The sequence below is a fragment of the Triticum aestivum genome, chromosome 6B, assembly GCF_018294505.1.
Source record: "Triticum aestivum cultivar Chinese Spring chromosome 6B, IWGSC CS RefSeq v2.1, whole genome shotgun sequence".
Lineage (NCBI taxonomy): Eukaryota > Viridiplantae > Streptophyta > Magnoliopsida > Poales > Poaceae > Triticum > Triticum aestivum.
The window spans coordinates 44,636,970-44,654,574 of record NC_057810.1 but is presented as its reverse complement, the minus strand read 5'-3'; the positions used below and the strand labels follow the sequence as shown (position 1 = coordinate 44,654,574).

At 45.9% G+C, this 17,605-nt stretch overlaps 1 protein-coding gene across 1 annotated transcript; it reads left to right on the top strand.

Moving 5' to 3' along the window:
* Positions 1-2,623: 2,623 nt before the first annotated feature.
* LOC123135628 (cysteine-rich receptor-like protein kinase 10) lies at positions 2,624-5,290 on the top strand. The gene is made up of 3 exons (XM_044554783.1): positions 2,624-3,099; positions 4,677-4,827; positions 4,959-5,290. The coding sequence occupies exons 1-3, from the start codon at positions 2,667-2,669 to the stop codon at positions 4,990-4,992; spliced, it is 618 nt and encodes a 205-aa protein (XP_044410718.1). The 5' UTR covers positions 2,624-2,666; the 3' UTR covers positions 4,993-5,290.
* Positions 5,291-17,605: the final 12,315 nt, after the last annotated feature.

The window sequence follows — 17,605 nt, the reverse complement described above, 5'->3', positions numbered from 1 at the left end:
GATGATCGCCATTCTTCATAATGGAGAGTCAGGGTCTATATTGTTTTATGCTATTTTACCTTAAGGGTGTTTAGGTCCTACATGATACTGATGATCATGTGCTAAGAACAATTATGTAGGGTTGGGTTCGATGACTATGAGGATGATGATCGTATGACTTATTATTAATAACGAGTAGAAGTTGTATATGATGATGCATGATTAGTAGGACTTGTTATTATATATATATGATGATGTATGATGCAAGCATGCATGAGCATTTTATATCTGTGGGTGCAATGAACATAGCAGCAGCGTTGATAAACCAAGGACGAAGATATAAGAGAGGACACTTCTCTCTATTAGCTAGCTATAATAACAACCTAAAAATAACCCCTAAAGCAGCCACTTTTAAAAAAAATTACTTTTGGTCCCGGTTGGAGCCACCAACCGGGACCAAAGGCCCCCTGGCTGGGGTGGGCGCATAGGGCCACGTGGAGGCACATTGGTCCCGGTTCTGGTTTGAACTGGGACTAATGGGTGGAGGTATTAGTAACGACCCATTAGTCCCGGTTCATGAACCGGGACTAAAGGCCCTTAAGAACCGGGACTAATGGGTGATTTTCTACTAGTGTAAGGATGGCACCAAAACGTTGTTCTACTAATTATAAGGCTGATTAGGCAGCGGCATTAGACGTCCAGCCCCAGGATTTCTTGTCTGAATCGGGCTTAATTTAGAGTATCAGTGTACCATCATCGCATAGAGTATGCAATAACCTGGTCAATCTTTTACTAGCAAGAACACATGGACATGAATTTGCACAACTCAGAAATTTACCTCTCCAAAAACACAGTTGTCGTCTCCATCTTCAAATTCTTCACTCTCGTCGACATCTTCTGAAGGACAGCAGATGACGACGCACGTTGCCGGCTTGCAACTTGAGAGATGGCGAATCCCCGTCCTGCGACGCCTATGCTGTCGGCCGAGGAGGCCCCACGAGTTCGACCTACACCGCGTCCAGTGCCTTGGGGCACGGACCTCCCACGCCCTCTGACGCCTCCGTCACCAGCAGCTGTGCCCGGGGCGACGAACGGCCGCATGTGAGAGCCGGATCCGCCTCCAATGTTCAGAGACCGGGCGCGGCCTCCTCCGCCCTGGGACACGGACCTCCCACGACCAAGTCCAATCGGAGGAAGACCATGACCGGCCGACTCGCTACGGAGGAGTTCCTGGTACGAGCCCAAGTCGGGGTAGTCGTCCACTTTGCTGTTCAGATCGAAGAAGCCCATGCCCCTCCCCAAATTTCCGCCCGCGGATGAGCCCTGTGAAGCCTGGTGATGGGAGGGGACCTGAGAGAAGAAGTGAAGACCATCGTCTTCATCGCCGTCCATGGCGGTTGCGGCTCCGGGCAATGGTGGCGGGGCACGGGACGGAGACTGGTGGTGCGGTGCGGGGGCGGGGAGTGGCGACGACTGGAGGTGCGGTGCGGGGGCGGAGAGCGGTCACGACTGGAGGTGCGGTGCGGGGGCGGGGAGCGGCGACGACTGGAGGTGCGGCGACTCTGCTGTGCGGGGCGGGGCAGGGAGCGGGAGCGGTGTGGATAACAAGATAAGGTGAGGCGCGGTGGGGGGCAGGGCAGGAAAAAGTCTCAAAAAGACTCTCTAAGAGGGACTTCTTCTTTTTAGTCCCAAATGCCTAGTTTAGTCCCTAAAAGTCCCTCCCGTTTGATAAAAAAGTCTCTAAGAGGGACTTTTTCTAGTCCCTACACCAAAAAGTCCCTGGAAACAAACACCTCCTCAAAGTACTATCAAATTGAACGTGTGTTCCACATGCACGATTACCGGTGTACGTCGAGCAAAAGCACGAGTTCGAAGAATCCAAATGATCACAACCATTTAACTACCTGTATTCAATGTCTCGGGGTATTCTAAAGCTGTGTTTGGTTCATAAGTCCTAGGACTTTTTCTAGTCCCAACTAAAAAGTCCCTAGTCCCTAAAAAGTCCCAGAGACTAAAAAGTCCCTAGTCTCTTCCTAGAGGTTATTAAATGACCATGTTGCCCCTAGTATAAATAACAGTCAAACAACACCATGGGGTGGCGGGCCCATGGATGCATGGAGGGGCATTGTTGGAAAAGTCTCAAAAAGTCCCAAAAAAGACTCTCCTTGAGAGTCTTCTTCATTTAGTCCCAAATGCCTAGTTTAGTCCCTAAAAAGTCCCTGCCGTTTGGTAAAAAAGTCTCTAAGAGGGACTTTTTCTAGTCCCTACACAAAAAAGTCCCTGGAAACAAACACCCCCTAACAATGTATCCATCGCACCACCCACACTCTGGAAACAATATTAACTGCATTAATCGTAATTTGGAAATAACACTAATTGTACCAATGGCAATTAATCTTGAAATTAACAATGATTGCAATTTATTTAGAAACAACAACCACTAGTACTATCCAGCTGGATCAAATTGGTGACATGTCTCCTTTCTCCGTACCTTCCTCTTTCTTTCTCACCCCTCTATTTTTCTAGAGAAAATCTTCATCCCTCTCCGGCCGCCAAACGTGACCCTCCATGAAGTCAAAGTCGTCGTCCACGCACCGCCACCGCTGACGTGCTTGTATCCTCTCCACATGCTCCACTTTTTGTACAACAAGTCCTTTTGCCGGCTCACCCACAGCCAGTCAGCCACCATGCAGCACTCCTCGCCCTTCCTCTCGCTCCTCCTCCTCCTCGCCGCCTCGCCACTCCTTGCCGCCGCAGAAACGATCTACTGCTTCGGTGGAGTACACAACACCAACAGCACCTACGGGGCCAACCTCCGCCGCCTGGCCGCCGTCCTGCCGTCCAAGACCGCCTCCTCCCAAGGCCTCCGGGCGTCCGGTGACGTGGGGTACTGGCCTAACCGGGTGCGAGCCTCCTCCAGCTGCGAGCCTCCTAGCGTCAACTCCTCGTCCTGTGCCGCCTGCGTCGCCGCCGCCTTCCGGGAGGCGGAGAGCGCGTGCCCGTACGGCAGGAAGGTGCTCGTCTTGGCCGGCAACTGCACTCTCCGACTCGGCCTTGGCCATTTTTCTAGATCTCTCGGCTTGGGTGAGGGTGGGTTCTCTGGCATCTCTTCTCAAGAAGGTATGTTTTGCTTTACAGGACCCACAGATTATTATTTTTCTGCGTACATCAGTCTCATGTGCTAAATAATCTCATGCATCTTGTGGCGGCCCAATTTTTTACGCTGACCTTGTGGTTGTGGCAGCCCAACATTATTAGGATTAGCTAGAGCCTCTTAGGATAATTGGGCGATTGTGATTACTCATGCAAGAAATTAGAAGTTCAAAAACTGTATGCCCATAAAGCGCCGTACACGAGAACGTGTGTCTACTGTATAGACTGTAAGAGCATCCCTAGAAAGACCCCTAAAAAAAATAGAGCATCTCTAGCAATTCCCTTTAAAAACATGACTCCTCGGAGAATCCTAAAAATTTAGCTCGTCAAAATTGAGGAGTTAAAATTACGCACACATAGCCCTTTCCCTAAAACATAACTCCTGATAGAGCTAACCCCATGTGGAAGTCTTGTCTTTTCTTCTTCCTTCTTCCCCCAAATCCCCTCTTTTTTTTCGCATCAAGTTTGCAGCCAATGACAACTTCTGGCCAATAAAATGATGTCCACGAGCTAGCTAAGGCCTAGAGTAGATGATGTGCAAAAATAATTTGATAGATGCTCACCGAGCGAGAAGTATGTGTGCGAGGAAGGAGACGAGAAAGTCGGTGAAATTCATCCTCCATGAGCCACAGTTTTCACACTACTTCACCTGAATCTATTCTCCTCTTTGATCTCCTAGTAGCACAATGGCATGCTCTAGGATGCAACGATTCGTCGTAATCGGTGACAACGGTTGACACTCATGTTTTCACCAGAGCCACCACCATGGAGACCAATAGAACAAGACCAGAGGACGAAGAAAAATATTGCCGAAATTTTGCTGGCGAGTGTGGGGAGTCAATGGGAGGTCGACGGGGGTGCATGGTCGTGGTCACGGATGTCGAGGAGGCAGTCGGATGCGTCGTTGGGAGGTGTTGCACGCTGCTAGGCGTAGGGGGAGAGAGAGAGAATTTAGGGAAACTAGCCCGCGGGCCACGACTACTCGAATTTGAGCAGGTTCGAATGGTTTGAGGAGTTTCTCCTCAAAATTATGAGGTCTAAAGGGGTTAACTCTTCAAAAGAGGATCTTATGAGGATTATAGAAATTTAGGGGAGGGCTTGGAAACATCATTCCAAGGGAGTCAGATTGAACCGATATCGAGAGCTTTACCTTGCCATTGAAGGTCGGTGATCCCGCCCTTTGTAGGTCTTCAACTTGCACACGCCAATCCAAGGGACAAGGTATTGGCATCCGGGGCCTTGTCCTAGACATTCCACAGGAAGTCTCTTTAGATTTTTTTCCCCACACACTTGACCAGCCAGTTGAAAAAAATAACAACCATATGGTGAAGATGGTGGAGCGGATAAGCTCAATACAGCTAGACGGTGCGATGTGACCTACAATCTTATGCCATAACATTGCATGATTATTATTGCCATCCATATATTGATATATATATATATATAGCATTGCAAGTTTTTCTTTTTTTTCTTCCCCATATGCTCGAATTATTGGTATGCACCTTCCTCCTAATGGCAATGCATTAATGATCTACTATGTCCAGATGGAAGCACTATCTATTTATATGCCACAGGCGACAACAGTTGGTTTCGCCTCTTGGGTCCGACGACACTGATATTTCAAGCAATTGGATTTGCATGGCTTTTCTTCATGCTTCTGCAAGAATGGCGTGATAAAAGAAGAGCCTCCATGATGTAAGTTTCGAGAAGCACCACATTTGATGTTAAGTTGAGATAAAGGGAAAAATAATATATGTATGAAACAATGTACTTTGTGAATATTAGCATATGTAAAATTAATTTCCTTACCTCCTTGCATGATGCAGGCATTGTAGCTCTCTTCCATCTGGAGATCAGTAGCTGATAGATTTGGTCAGACTACTGGACATCAGCATATTCCCAACAAGAGGCAACACTAAAATCGAACTCTAAAGCAACAGTGACATGACTACCTGAATCGTGATTTGATGGTTTTTTCTTTTTGGTGGGAGTGGTTTAATATTGTCCTCCAATTTGAATGTTCGCATTGGTTACGAATAATTTGCAAGGTCCACTTCATTCGTTGTGTTGCTTTCATCCGATCGACTCCTTCATTGCTCCAAGTATGTATGTAATTCCAACTTGATAGAAACAGACTACCAGTTATGGCACTTATTAAGTGAACACTCCTCACTAATTCATCGTTAAACTCTTAAACCTTGGGTAGGTAATTGTTTTATGTCATGGGATCATTTCTCACAAATAGGTTGGAATGCAAAACGCAGGAGATATCACTATGTAAAGTTCATACAAAAGCGGGGGCTGTAAAATGAAGTTCTAAAGAAAGGAGGCAATAAAGTCACCATTGACAATTTTACCAGAACGAGTGGAGTTGGTGGATCGTCACCCCACTAGGTGGAATCGCGCGCTTCACTGCGCGCGGATATTATAGCACTGATATTACCAAATTTGAAGAAATTAGGCCACAAGCTCCTTAGTTTAATCCATGTTCGATTACAAAGTGGTATTTTCCACGGGCTACAGCAGAAGTTTGCGTGAGTTGTTAAGCAAGAAACATATAGCTTGCAAAAAAGCCTTATATTATGGGACATAGGGAGTACTACCTCCATCCGGGTTTATTGGTCCCCTTCATATTTTGTGGTCAACTTTGACCGCAGATTTGACTAACAAATTATAAGTTGTGTGTCACAAAATTTATATTGTTGGTTTCATATTTGAAAGAGTTTTACAATCATACTATTTTTAGGGTATATAATTTATTTTTTAAAGTTAAATCAAAGATCAAAGTTTGACCCAAACTACAAAAAGGACTAATAAACCTGGACGGTGTCGGTGTCAAAACCGACAGATCTCAGGTAGGGGGTCCCGAACTGTGCGTCTAAGGATTGAAGGTAACAGGAGGCAGAGGACACGATGTTTACCCAGGTTCGGGCCCTCTTAATGGAGGTAATACCCTACTTCATGCTTGATTGACTTTGATGAGTATAGGGTTACAATAGTTGATCTACCTCAAGATCGTAATGGCTAAATCCTAGATGTCTAGCATGTATGATTGTGATTATCTCTACGGACTACGCCCTCCGGTTTATATAGGCACCGGAGGGGGCTAGGGTTGTACAACATCGGTTTACAGAGGAAGGAAACTATACATTCGGACGCCAATCTTGCCCTCCACGCAAAGGAGACTCCCATCCGGACACGGGAGAAGGCCTTCTATCTAGTATCTTCATGGCCATCAGTCCGACCCATGTCACATAGGCCGGCTCCCCGGGGACCCCCACAGTCCAAGACTCCCTCAGTAGCACCTAAACCGGGCTTCAATGATGATGTATCCGGCGCGCAGATTGTCTTCGGCATTGCAAGGAGGGTTCCTTCTCCGAATACTCCAAAGCAGTCCTCCGCACATAATAACTGTATCCAACTATGTTTAATAATTACAACCTTAAGCTGTAAGGGCAAAAGTACTCAAAACAAAGTAAGTCACGTCCATAGGCAATTTTTTTGGTGAGGCATTATGTCCTGGACTTGTTAGTATTCTGAACCGTTTTACAGCCCCCACTTCGTGTTTTGAGGCACGATCATACCCTAGTAGAAAAGGGGGCAATGGTCCAGGCCGGTCCAGCCCATTAGTCCCGGTTCAATCCAGAACCGGGACCAATGGGGGCATTGGACCCGGTTCTTGAGCCCCGGGGGCCGGCTGGGCCACGTGGGCCACTGGTCCCGGTTTGGCTGGACCTATTGGTCCCGGTTGATGGGACGAACCGGGACCAATGCGCCCCGCTCCTGGCCCACCACCATTGGTCCCGGTTGGTGGGATGAACCGGGACCAAAGGGTTGGTCCTCGTTGCGGCCAGAGTTTAGTCCCACCTCGCCAACCGAAGGGGAATCGGACCGGTTTATAAGCCCCTCCCTCTCTGCCATATTGAGCTCCTCTGAAAATGAAAATAGATGCCCTTATATAGGGAAATTAGCCTAAATTCATACGGATTTCGATTGAAATTCGTTATGAATTTAAGTTGATTTTCCTCTATAAGCGCATCTATGCTCATTTCTGAGTAGTTTTTTTCTTTTCTGCTATATTTATTTTTTTCTTTTTATTTCTGAGTTGTAATAAGCCATTAAAAATAAGGATATATGCTCCTTTTTTAGTACAGTTAATCACAACTATTTTTTGCTTCTATTCATTTCTGAGTAGTTTTCTACATAGTTTCTTTTTTCTTTTCTGTTATATTTATTCTTTTGTTTTTATTTCTGAGTTGTAATAAGTCATTAGAAATAAGCATCTATGCTATTTTTAGTAAAGTTAATCAAAATTATTTTTTCTTCTATTTATTTCTGAGTGGTTTTTTATATAGTTTTTTTTCTTTTCTGCTACATTTATTTTTTTCTTTTTATTTCTGAGTTGTAATAAGTCATTAAAAATAAAAAAGAGGCGCAATGCTCGTTAAGACGAAGCCGCTCCCCCGGAGCAATACGAGTGGGTCAACGGTAGTCACACGATGATGCCTTCATCATGGTAACGACATGGAACGCCGCCATCGCCCGCCGTCAGCTCGGTTTTCACCGGCAACTACGTCTCCCCGACTTGCAGCTGGTGCCAGATGACGGATCCCGAGATCCGAACACCCAGCCTCATGCCGACCACCGTATGCGTTTAAGGCCCGTTTAAGGAGCCCGTCTTGGTTGAATTTTTGTGACCGGTCAGTGACCGACCGTCCGCCCAGGCGTTTGAGGTGGGTTTAGGACGCCCGGCTGTAGATGCTCTTATAGCTTGAAAAGTTAAGTGAAATATTTGTAGGTCTAGCATTATTATACTTTATATATGTATTCAACATACAACTGGTGTGCGAGACAAACTCCACGCCACCCCCTTAAGCAAACCCACCATGAACTCTCGTACTACACTACCGATTGTGCTTCAATGCCGGTGTCATCATGATGGCAAAACGGTTCATACGGTGGTGCTGTTTGGGACACAACATATGTGGATACCCGAATGGCCAAATCTTAGGCAACATCAATAATGCAAGGGGAGAGTTATTGGAATAGGAGATGACGAACTAAATTATTTTTTAACAAGGCAAAAGATTTGTCATTTTTATTAATTAAGGAGAGGGGTTTGTAAGACACACGCCGCCAAAGCGTCACAATGCTAACAAATTACTCTCATGACATTACATTACTCAAGTGCTTGGCACCCACAAATGCCCAAAGCAAAGCTTCCTTCTTAATAATGCCAACTATCACCGCCATCAACACTGCTTTATTCTCTATCGAAAAATCAACAATACTTTATTTCTGAAGACAAGCATGTTTCTTTCTTTCCAAATCTCCCATCCAACAAGGTGGATCAAGGATGAGAGAGCCTTTCTTTAGTGTGCGTTGTTGATGACTCCTTCCCACCAAGCCTTGCCCGTCTGGAAACTATGCCGGTTCGATCCATCGAGGAGAACAACTCCTTCCAAATTTGAGTTCCAAACCGACCATTGCCTATAAGTGTGATCGAACGTGCCCAACAAATTGGGCCTCGTAGGCCGACGAAGTGGTGTAGGTCCTCCTCCCCCATTAGTGAGCTTCAAATGATAGAATTTTGAACTCCAGGTTGTATGTTGACATTGGCCAGCTTTTACCGAAGAGTAGCGAATTGCTAAATGTAAATGAGCACTATTCCCTGTTGGGCATGATTAACCCAAGCATTATCCCTCAAAGCCTTTTCGACCCGGGTCCCTTTTTTGCTGGAAATCTCAAAATGTTTTGGTGCAATGTCTTTAGGCCTCAACCTCTACAGCCAAGATGACCCCAAAATCCCGCAGTCGTACCATCACTAATAGTAAGCTTAGTGACTGCCACGAAGAGGTCCAGAGCCAAGCCAAGCTTTGGGAGGATCGTCCCATTCAAGCCATAACCATCTTAAGCGCAATGTAGTAGCAAACTTCCCAACGTTACGAATGCCCAAGCCCACAAACTCCTTATACTTGCAGACTAGCTCGTAATTGATTTTACACTTGCCACCGGACACCTTGCCTGAGCCATCCCAAAGATAGGCGCGCTGCAAGGAGTCAATCTTCTTAAACGCCTCGGCCGAAAGGTCAAGCGGTGTAAGATGATAAACGCGAGCACTTCTTTGACAAAAGTCACTTGACTCGCAATAGCCACAACGCCCCCCCCCCCCAAGGTGCAAGGTTCCCAGCAGCTTGATTTTCCAAGTGTTGCAAGTGGTCTTTTGATCGCAAGCAGTAAACCGAGATAATTAACGGAAGAACGGTGGCCCAGGAAGGATTGCAAGGTGTCATCAAGACCATTGCCTTCACAACGGGTAGGCGCGATCAGACTCTTAGCACAATTAGTGACCACGATGGCAAGCATGAAGAGCAAAAGGGACAGCAAGTCGCCTTGTCAAAGGCCTCATCCATGCTTAATCAGGTCCCCAGCGATCCTGTTAAGGAGAACCCGGGAAAACGCTGATGAGAGCAAGGCTGAGATCCATCCCTGGAAGCAGGAGGAGAAGCCATGATGAGTGAGCATGTCCATAAGGTAGTCCGACCTAATAGAGTCAAAGGCCTTCTTAATGTGGACCTTAAAAAAGAGCATTGGGTCTTGGTGCGCTGGAATCATCGGGCCATACTTTGGACCCATAGGTTTCAGGCCCTGTTTGTTTAAAAAGTCCTAGGACTTTTTTTAGTCCCAACTAAAAAGTCTCTAGTCCCTACCTGTTTGTTTCCAGGGACTAAATATAGACTAGAGGATAATAAATGACATGCTAAAAGACCATGATGCCCCTAATAATTAACTAGTACAGACTACATAAATAATAAAAACAGAAAAACCACTTATTCATCACCGATAGAAGTCCCAGTTCGGCTCCTGAATGCACTCCGCCGCATTGCACTCTACCGTTAATCATTAACTAGTACAGTTTACAGCAATAGAACACATGGACATGAATTTGCACAACTCAGAAATTTACTGCAACTTTGCATACCAATAATTTGGGGTAGTTCTTGTCATTCGTAGCATCAATATGGAACTTTGCATACCAATAATTTACAGCACTTTTGTTCATACAAATGGGCACTCGAGCACAGCATCATAACACTAGTAGAAAAGGGGGCAATGGTCCAGGCCGGTCCAGCCCATTAGTCCCGGTTCAATCCAGAACCGGGACCAATGGGGGCATTGGACCCGGTTCTTGAGCCCCGGGGGCCGGCCGGGCCACGTGGGCCATTGGTCCCGGTTCGCTGGACCTATTGGTCCCGGTTGATGGGACGAACCGGGACCAATGCGCCTCGCTCCTGGCCCACCATCATTGGTCCCGGTTGGTGGGACGAACCGGGACCAAAGGGTTGGTCCTCGTTGCGGCTAGAGTTTAGTCCCACCTCGCCAACCGAAGGGGAATCGGACCGGTTTATAAGCTCCTCCCTCTCTGCCATATTGAGCTTCTCTGAAAATGAAAATAGATGCCCTTATATAGGAAAATTAGCCTAAATTCATACGGATTTCGATTGAAATTCGTTATGAATTTAAGTTGATTTTTCTCTATAAGCGCATCTATGCTCATTTCTGAGTAGTTTTTTATATTTTTTTCTTTTCTGCTATATTTATTTTTTTCTTTTTATTTCTGAGTTGTAATAAGCCATTAAAAATAAGGATATATGCTTCTTTTTTAGTATAGTTAATCACAACTATTTTTTGCTTCTATTCATTTCTGAGTAGTTTTCTATATAGTTTCTTTTTTCTTTTCTGTTATATTTATTCTTTTGTTTTTATTTCTGAGTTGTAATAAGTCATTAGAAATAAGCATATATGCTATTTTTTAGTAAAGTTAATCAAAATTATTTTTTCTTCTATTTATTTCTGAGTGGTTTTTTATATAGTTTTTTTTCTTTTCTGCTACATTTGTTTTTTTTCTTTTTATTTCTGAGTTGTAATAAGTCAACTAAAATAAAAAAGAGGCGCAATGCTCGTTAAGACGAAGCCGCTCCCCCGGAGCAATACGAGTGGGTCAACGGTAGTCACACGACGATGCCTTGATCATGGTAACGACATGGAACGCCGCCATCGCCCGCCGTCAGCTCGGTTTTCACCGGCAACTACGTCTCCCCGACTTGCAGCTGGTGCCAGATGACGGATCCCGAGATCCGAACACCCACCCTCAGGCCGACCACCTCTGACTGAAGAGATGACCACCATCGCCGGCTGCAACGGTCAGAATTATTTTTTAGTAAAGTTAATCAAAATTATTTTTTCTTCTATTTATTTCTGAATTGTAATAAGTCATTAAAAATAAAAAAAGAGGCGCAATGCTCGTTAATTTGCTTCAAGCCTTTCGGAATAGTGTCAACTGCACTGCACATAGCTCTGTGCAGTCTACCGTATTCCTCAAGGCTTGAAGCTAACCAACGTGCAGGAGCATTGAGCCTCTTCGTCATCGTCTCTACACTCAGGGTTTATAAACAACTGCGACTGCCTCTCGCTTGGCGAGGTGGGACTAAAAAAACAGCTGCAGGAAGAATCAACAAAAAAATAGTTGCAGAAAATAAAAAAATAGTTACACGGGTCCAAACCGGTACCAATGCCGCTCTTTGGTCCCGGTTCGTTGGACCAATTTGAAAACAAAAAAACAAAAAAATGCCTCCTACTGGGCCCCCACGGCCTGAATACGACTAGAAACCCTACTATGGGCCAGGATTCAGGCCCGCGGTAGGCCCAGAAGGCCCATCAGGCAAAGCAATAGCAAGTAGGCCCGAAAGCCTGCGGTGGAGAGGAGCTCGAGAGGGGTGCGGCAGTGGGGCTTATAAACCACTGCGCGCCCCTCTCGACTAGCGAGGTGGGACTAAACTTTGGCCCCGAGGCGGACATCACAGATGCCTTTGGTCCCGGTTGGTGGCACCAACCGGGACCAAAGGTCTTCGTTTCCTGCCCTTTGGGCTGCTGAAAAGAGGCCTTTGGTCCCGGTTGGTGGCTCCAACCGGGACTAATGCCCCCTTTAGTCCCGGTTGGAGCCACCAACCGGGACCAATGCTCTTGCTATATATACTGGACTTAGCAGTTTTCGCCAAATCCCATCTCTTTCTCGCCCCTGCCCCGAGCCTCTGCTCCTCGTCGCCGTCGCCACCGAGCCCGCCCCACGCCGCCCCGAGCCCGCCGTCCCCGTCGCCGCCCCGAGCCCGCCGTCGTCGCCGCCCCCATCGCCGCCCGCGTCCCGCGCCGCCCCGTCATCGCCGCCCGCGTCCCGCGTCGCCGCGCCCCGACGTCGCCAGCCATCGCCCCTGCCCTGAGCCCGCCGTCCCCGTCGCCGCCCTCGAGCCCGCTGTCCTCGTCGCCCTGCCCCGCGCCGCCCCGAGCCCGTCGTCGCCCCTGCACCGCCCCGCCTCGACGCCGACGTGAGCGTTTTTTTATTTTTGTTAGATTTTTTTAGATTCTTTTTGTAGTTCATAGATTTTTTTTGTTAGGTTAGATGTGTAGTAATTTAGATATGTAGTTCATAGATTTTTTTGTTAGATTAGATTTTTTTTGTTAATTACATGTGTAGTAATTAATTTGTTCATATTATGTTAGATATTTTTGTTAGATTAATTAGATTTTTTTGTTAGACTAGATATGTGTAGTAATTAATTTGTTCATATGATGTTAGATTTTTTTTCTGTTAATAGATTTTTTTGGTGATATTATTATTGAATATGCATGTTTGGTGATATTATTGTTAATAGATTTTTTTGGTGATATTTAGATTGTATAATTAATTTTATTCATAGAATTTTAATGATTTTTTTGTTCATAGTATTTAGAAAAAGGAAAAAAATAAGAAGTAGTTTATATATAGTTGAACTAGCTAGTTGCTTTAATAAACTAATTTATTTTACTATATATAGAAGTAGTTTATTTTACTATAAACTAATTTATTTTACTACATAGTTGATTTAATTAATAAAACTACTTTTATTTAACTATATATAGAAGTAGTTCCCGCGGCGACGTTGGCGTTGCCTATCCCGCATCCTCGTCGTCGTCGACTCGGCGGTGGAGGCCTGCTTGATCAGGGCCATGTTCGGGACTGGGCTCCGCCGGGTTGGTATTGGGAGGTGCTACCTTCTGGGGGACGTAGGTTGGTGAGGAGGCAGCCCGTTGTTGACCCGATCCTTGTTTGGTGGCGGTCGCGTGGGCCAGTGACGGTGGTGAGGCATCCGGACACTGCGGAGGTGGTACGTCACCGTGTCAGCGAGGAGGACGAGCACGTCCGTCGCTACATGGTTGCATTGGAGGGGAGGTTCGACAATACCTGACAGGTTCTTCAGGGATCTCACTGGAGCTATGATCCTGTGATGGTTCCTTATCTTTGGGTGTCCACCGCCTGCGTCGATACCCGTCGGGAGCTACGGTTCTAGTTGTATTAGTAATAATATTCGACGATGTACGGACACCAAGAGATGATGTACTTTTGGTTATAATTATTGAATGCATGCTAATTTGAATACTATACTTTATTTTATGATTTGGTTTTGCTTATTTTATAATTTGGTTTTGCTTATTGAATGCTCATATTGGATAATTTCTCCTTCATTCCCGTGTGCTAGACAATTTGATATAATTAATAATGCATTCGGGAATGGAAGGAGGAGCTACGTACATCGATCATCGATACTCAACCTGTGATTAATAATAATGACCTAGTTTAATATTTGAATTATGAACGTATAGGCCGGAAATGTCGTACTCATCGGACGACGAAAACCGCCCGGGGGAGTGCGACTGGTGCCACGACGACCGAGGTATCTGCGACAGGTTCATTGTGCTGGACGAAGATCGGCGCTTCAGCATTAAGCTCGAGGAGACCTTCAATGTTCATACTGTAGGCAACCGACGATAATAGTTTTTTTCGTAATTACTCATGACTTCAACTATTTTAATCATGACAATATTTTTCATATTTTCCAATTCTACTAGCTTATCCCATGCTTTGCAAGACGCTATGTCTTGAAGAGGATGGGTTTTGAAGACCATGAAAGTTTCGAAACCAAAAAAATTATCCTAAGTACCCATCATGGTGTGAATTTTCAAGTAAAGATGTACAATGCTCAGAGTGTAACCCATTTTGGTTGCAAAAATTGGGAAGCACTTTGCAAAATATATGGTTTTGATGAGGGTATGCTTGTTACCATGGATCTTGGTGATCCTACAATCGAGCAAGAGAGACCTACGATTTTCGTCCTTGTGGATACACCTTCAATTCTTCCCCCATGTGAGCTTAACATAGTTATTAAGTAATTTATATTGTTTATTTGAAAATAGTTGACAACTTATTCTCCATTGACAGCTTATTTTCATTCTTCAAAGAATGTGCGGAAGATGGTAGACATAACCTACTACACCGAAGGCTCCGAACTAACTTATCAGGAGAAAAATCATCTGGTCGGATTTTGTACTGATCTTGAGAATTACAATGTCTACAATCGAACTCCTCAACATTATGGTCAATACGTGCCACTAGTGCACGTGTTGAACTACGATAACTACCATGAAGATACCCTGGTATGATTTTTTACTATTACAACATGCGTGCATCTTTTTGCACACTTCTAAAACTAGTACATCATATCATTGCTAACTACGAAGTTATTACTATGTTTTTCAACAGATAATCCCAAATGATTGTGTGCCTCATCTGATGTATACACGGGGTAGCCTTCATGTTTTGAACATACAACCAGGTCGTCCTACGAATCTCAACTGCCCATACCGGGTTTCTAAAAGAAGTGGAGACATGATAATCAAAGAATGGAAAAAATGTATGGACAGTCGTAAGGAGCTTCTTGGAAGCAACATTCAGCGAAGGGCAAAAATTGAAGACAGGATGATCGCCATTCTTCATAATGGAGAGTCAGGGTCTATATTGTTTTATGCTATTTTACCTTAAGGGTGTTTAGGTCCTACATGATACTGATGATCATGTGCTAAGAACAATTATGTAGGGTTGGGTTCGATGACTATGAGGATGATGATCGTATGACTTATTATTAATAACGAGTAGAAGTTGTATATGATGATGCATGATTAGTAGGACTTGTTATTATATATATATGATGATGTATGATGCAAGCATGCATGAGCATTTTATATCTGTGGGTGCAATGAACATAGCAGCAGCGTTGATAAACCAAGGACGAAGATATAAGAGAGGACACTTCTCTCTATTAGCTAGCTATAATAACAACCTAAAAATAACCCCTAAAGCAGCCACTTTTAAAAAAAATTACTTTTGGTCCCGGTTGGAGCCACCAACCGGGACCAAAGGCCCCCTGGCTGGGGTGGGCGCATAGGGCCACGTGGAGGCACATTGGTCCCGGTTCTGGTTTGAACTGGGACTAATGGGTGGAGGTATTAGTAACGACCCATTAGTCCCGGTTCATGAACCGGGACTAAAGGCCCTTAAGAACCGGGACTAATGGGTGATTTTCTACTAGTGTAAGGATGGCACCAAAACGTTGTTCTACTAATTATAAGGCTGATTAGGCAGCGGCATTAGACGTCCAGCCCCAGGATTTCTTGTCTGAATCGGGCTTAATTTAGAGTATCAGTGTACCATCATCGCATAGAGTATGCAATAACCTGGTCAATCTTTTACTAGCAAGAACACATGGACATGAATTTGCACAACTCAGAAATTTACCTCTCCAAAAACACAGTTGTCGTCTCCATCTTCAAATTCTTCACTCTCGTCGACATCTTCTGAAGGACAGCAGATGACGACGCACGTTGCCGGCTTGCAACTTGAGAGATGGCGAATCCCCGTCCTGCGACGCCTATGCTGTCGGCCGAGGAGGCCCCACGAGTTCGACCTACACCGCGTCCAGTGCCTTGGGGCACGGACCTCCCACGCCCTCTGACGCCTCCGTCACCAGCAGCTGTGCCCGGGGCGACGAACGGCCGCATGTGAGAGCCGGATCCGCCTCCAATGTTCAGAGACCGGGCGCGGCCTCCTCCGCCCTGGGACACGGACCTCCCACGACCAAGTCCAATCGGAGGAAGACCATGACCGGCCGACTCGCTACGGAGGAGTTCCTGGTACGAGCCCAAGTCGGGGTAGTCGTCCACTTTGCTGTTCAGATCGAAGAAGCCCATGCCCCTCCCCAAATTTCCGCCCGCGGATGAGCCCTGTGAAGCCTGGTGATGGGAGGGGACCTGAGAGAAGAAGTGAAGACCATCGTCTTCATCGCCGTCCATGGCGGTTGCGGCTCCGGGCAATGGTGGCGGGGCACGGGACGGAGACTGGTGGTGCGGTGCGGGGGCGGGGAGTGGCGACGACTGGAGGTGCGGTGCGGGGGCGGAGAGCGGTCACGACTGGAGGTGCGGTGCGGGGGCGGGGAGCGGCGACGACTGGAGGTGCGGCGACTCTGCTGTGCGGGGCGGGGCAGGGAGCGGGAGCGGTGTGGATAACAAGATAAGGTGAGGCGCGGTGGGGGGCAGGGCAGGAAAAAGTCTCAAAAAGACTCTCTAAGAGGGACTTCTTCTTTTTAGTCCCAAATGCCTAGTTTAGTCCCTAAAAGTCCCTCCCGTTTGATAAAAAAGTCTCTAAGAGGGACTTTTTCTAGTCCCTACACCAAAAAGTCCCTGGAAACAAACACCTCCTCAAAGTACTATCAAATTGAACGTGTGTTCCACATGCACGATTACCGGTGTACGTCGAGCAAAAGCACGAGTTCGAAGAATCCAAATGATCACAACCATTTAACTACCTGTATTCAATGTCTCGGGGTATTCTAAAGCTGTGTTTGGTTCATAAGTCCTAGGACTTTTTCTAGTCCCAACTAAAAAGTCCCTAGTCCCTAAAAAGTCCCAGAGACTAAAAAGTCCCTAGTCTCTTCCTAGAGGTTATTAAATGACCATGTTGCCCCTAGTATAAATAACAGTCAAACAACACCATGGGGTGGCGGGCCCATGGATGCATGGAGGGGCATTGTTGGAAAAGTCTCAAAAAGTCCCAAAAAAGACTCTCCTTGAGAGTCTTCTTCATTTAGTCCCAAATGCCTAGTTTAGTCCCTAAAAAGTCCCTGCCGTTTGGTAAAAAAGTCTCTAAGAGGGACTTTTTCTAGTCCCTACACAAAAAAGTCCCTGGAAACAAACACCCCCTAACAATGTATCCATCGCACCACCCACACTCTGGAAACAATATTAACTGCATTAATCGTAATTTGGAAATAACACTAATTGTACCAATGGCAATTAATCTTGAAATTAACAATGATTGCAATTTATTTAGAAACAACAACCACTAGTACTATCCAGCTGGATCAAATTGGTGACATGTCTCCTTTCTCCGTACCTTCCTCTTTCTTTCTCACCCCTCTATTTTTCTAGAGAAAATCTTCATCCCTCTCCGGCCGCCAAACGTGACCCTCCATGAAGTCAAAGTCGTCGTCCACGCACCGCCACCGCTGACGTGCTTGTATCCTCTCCACATGCTCCACTTTTTGTA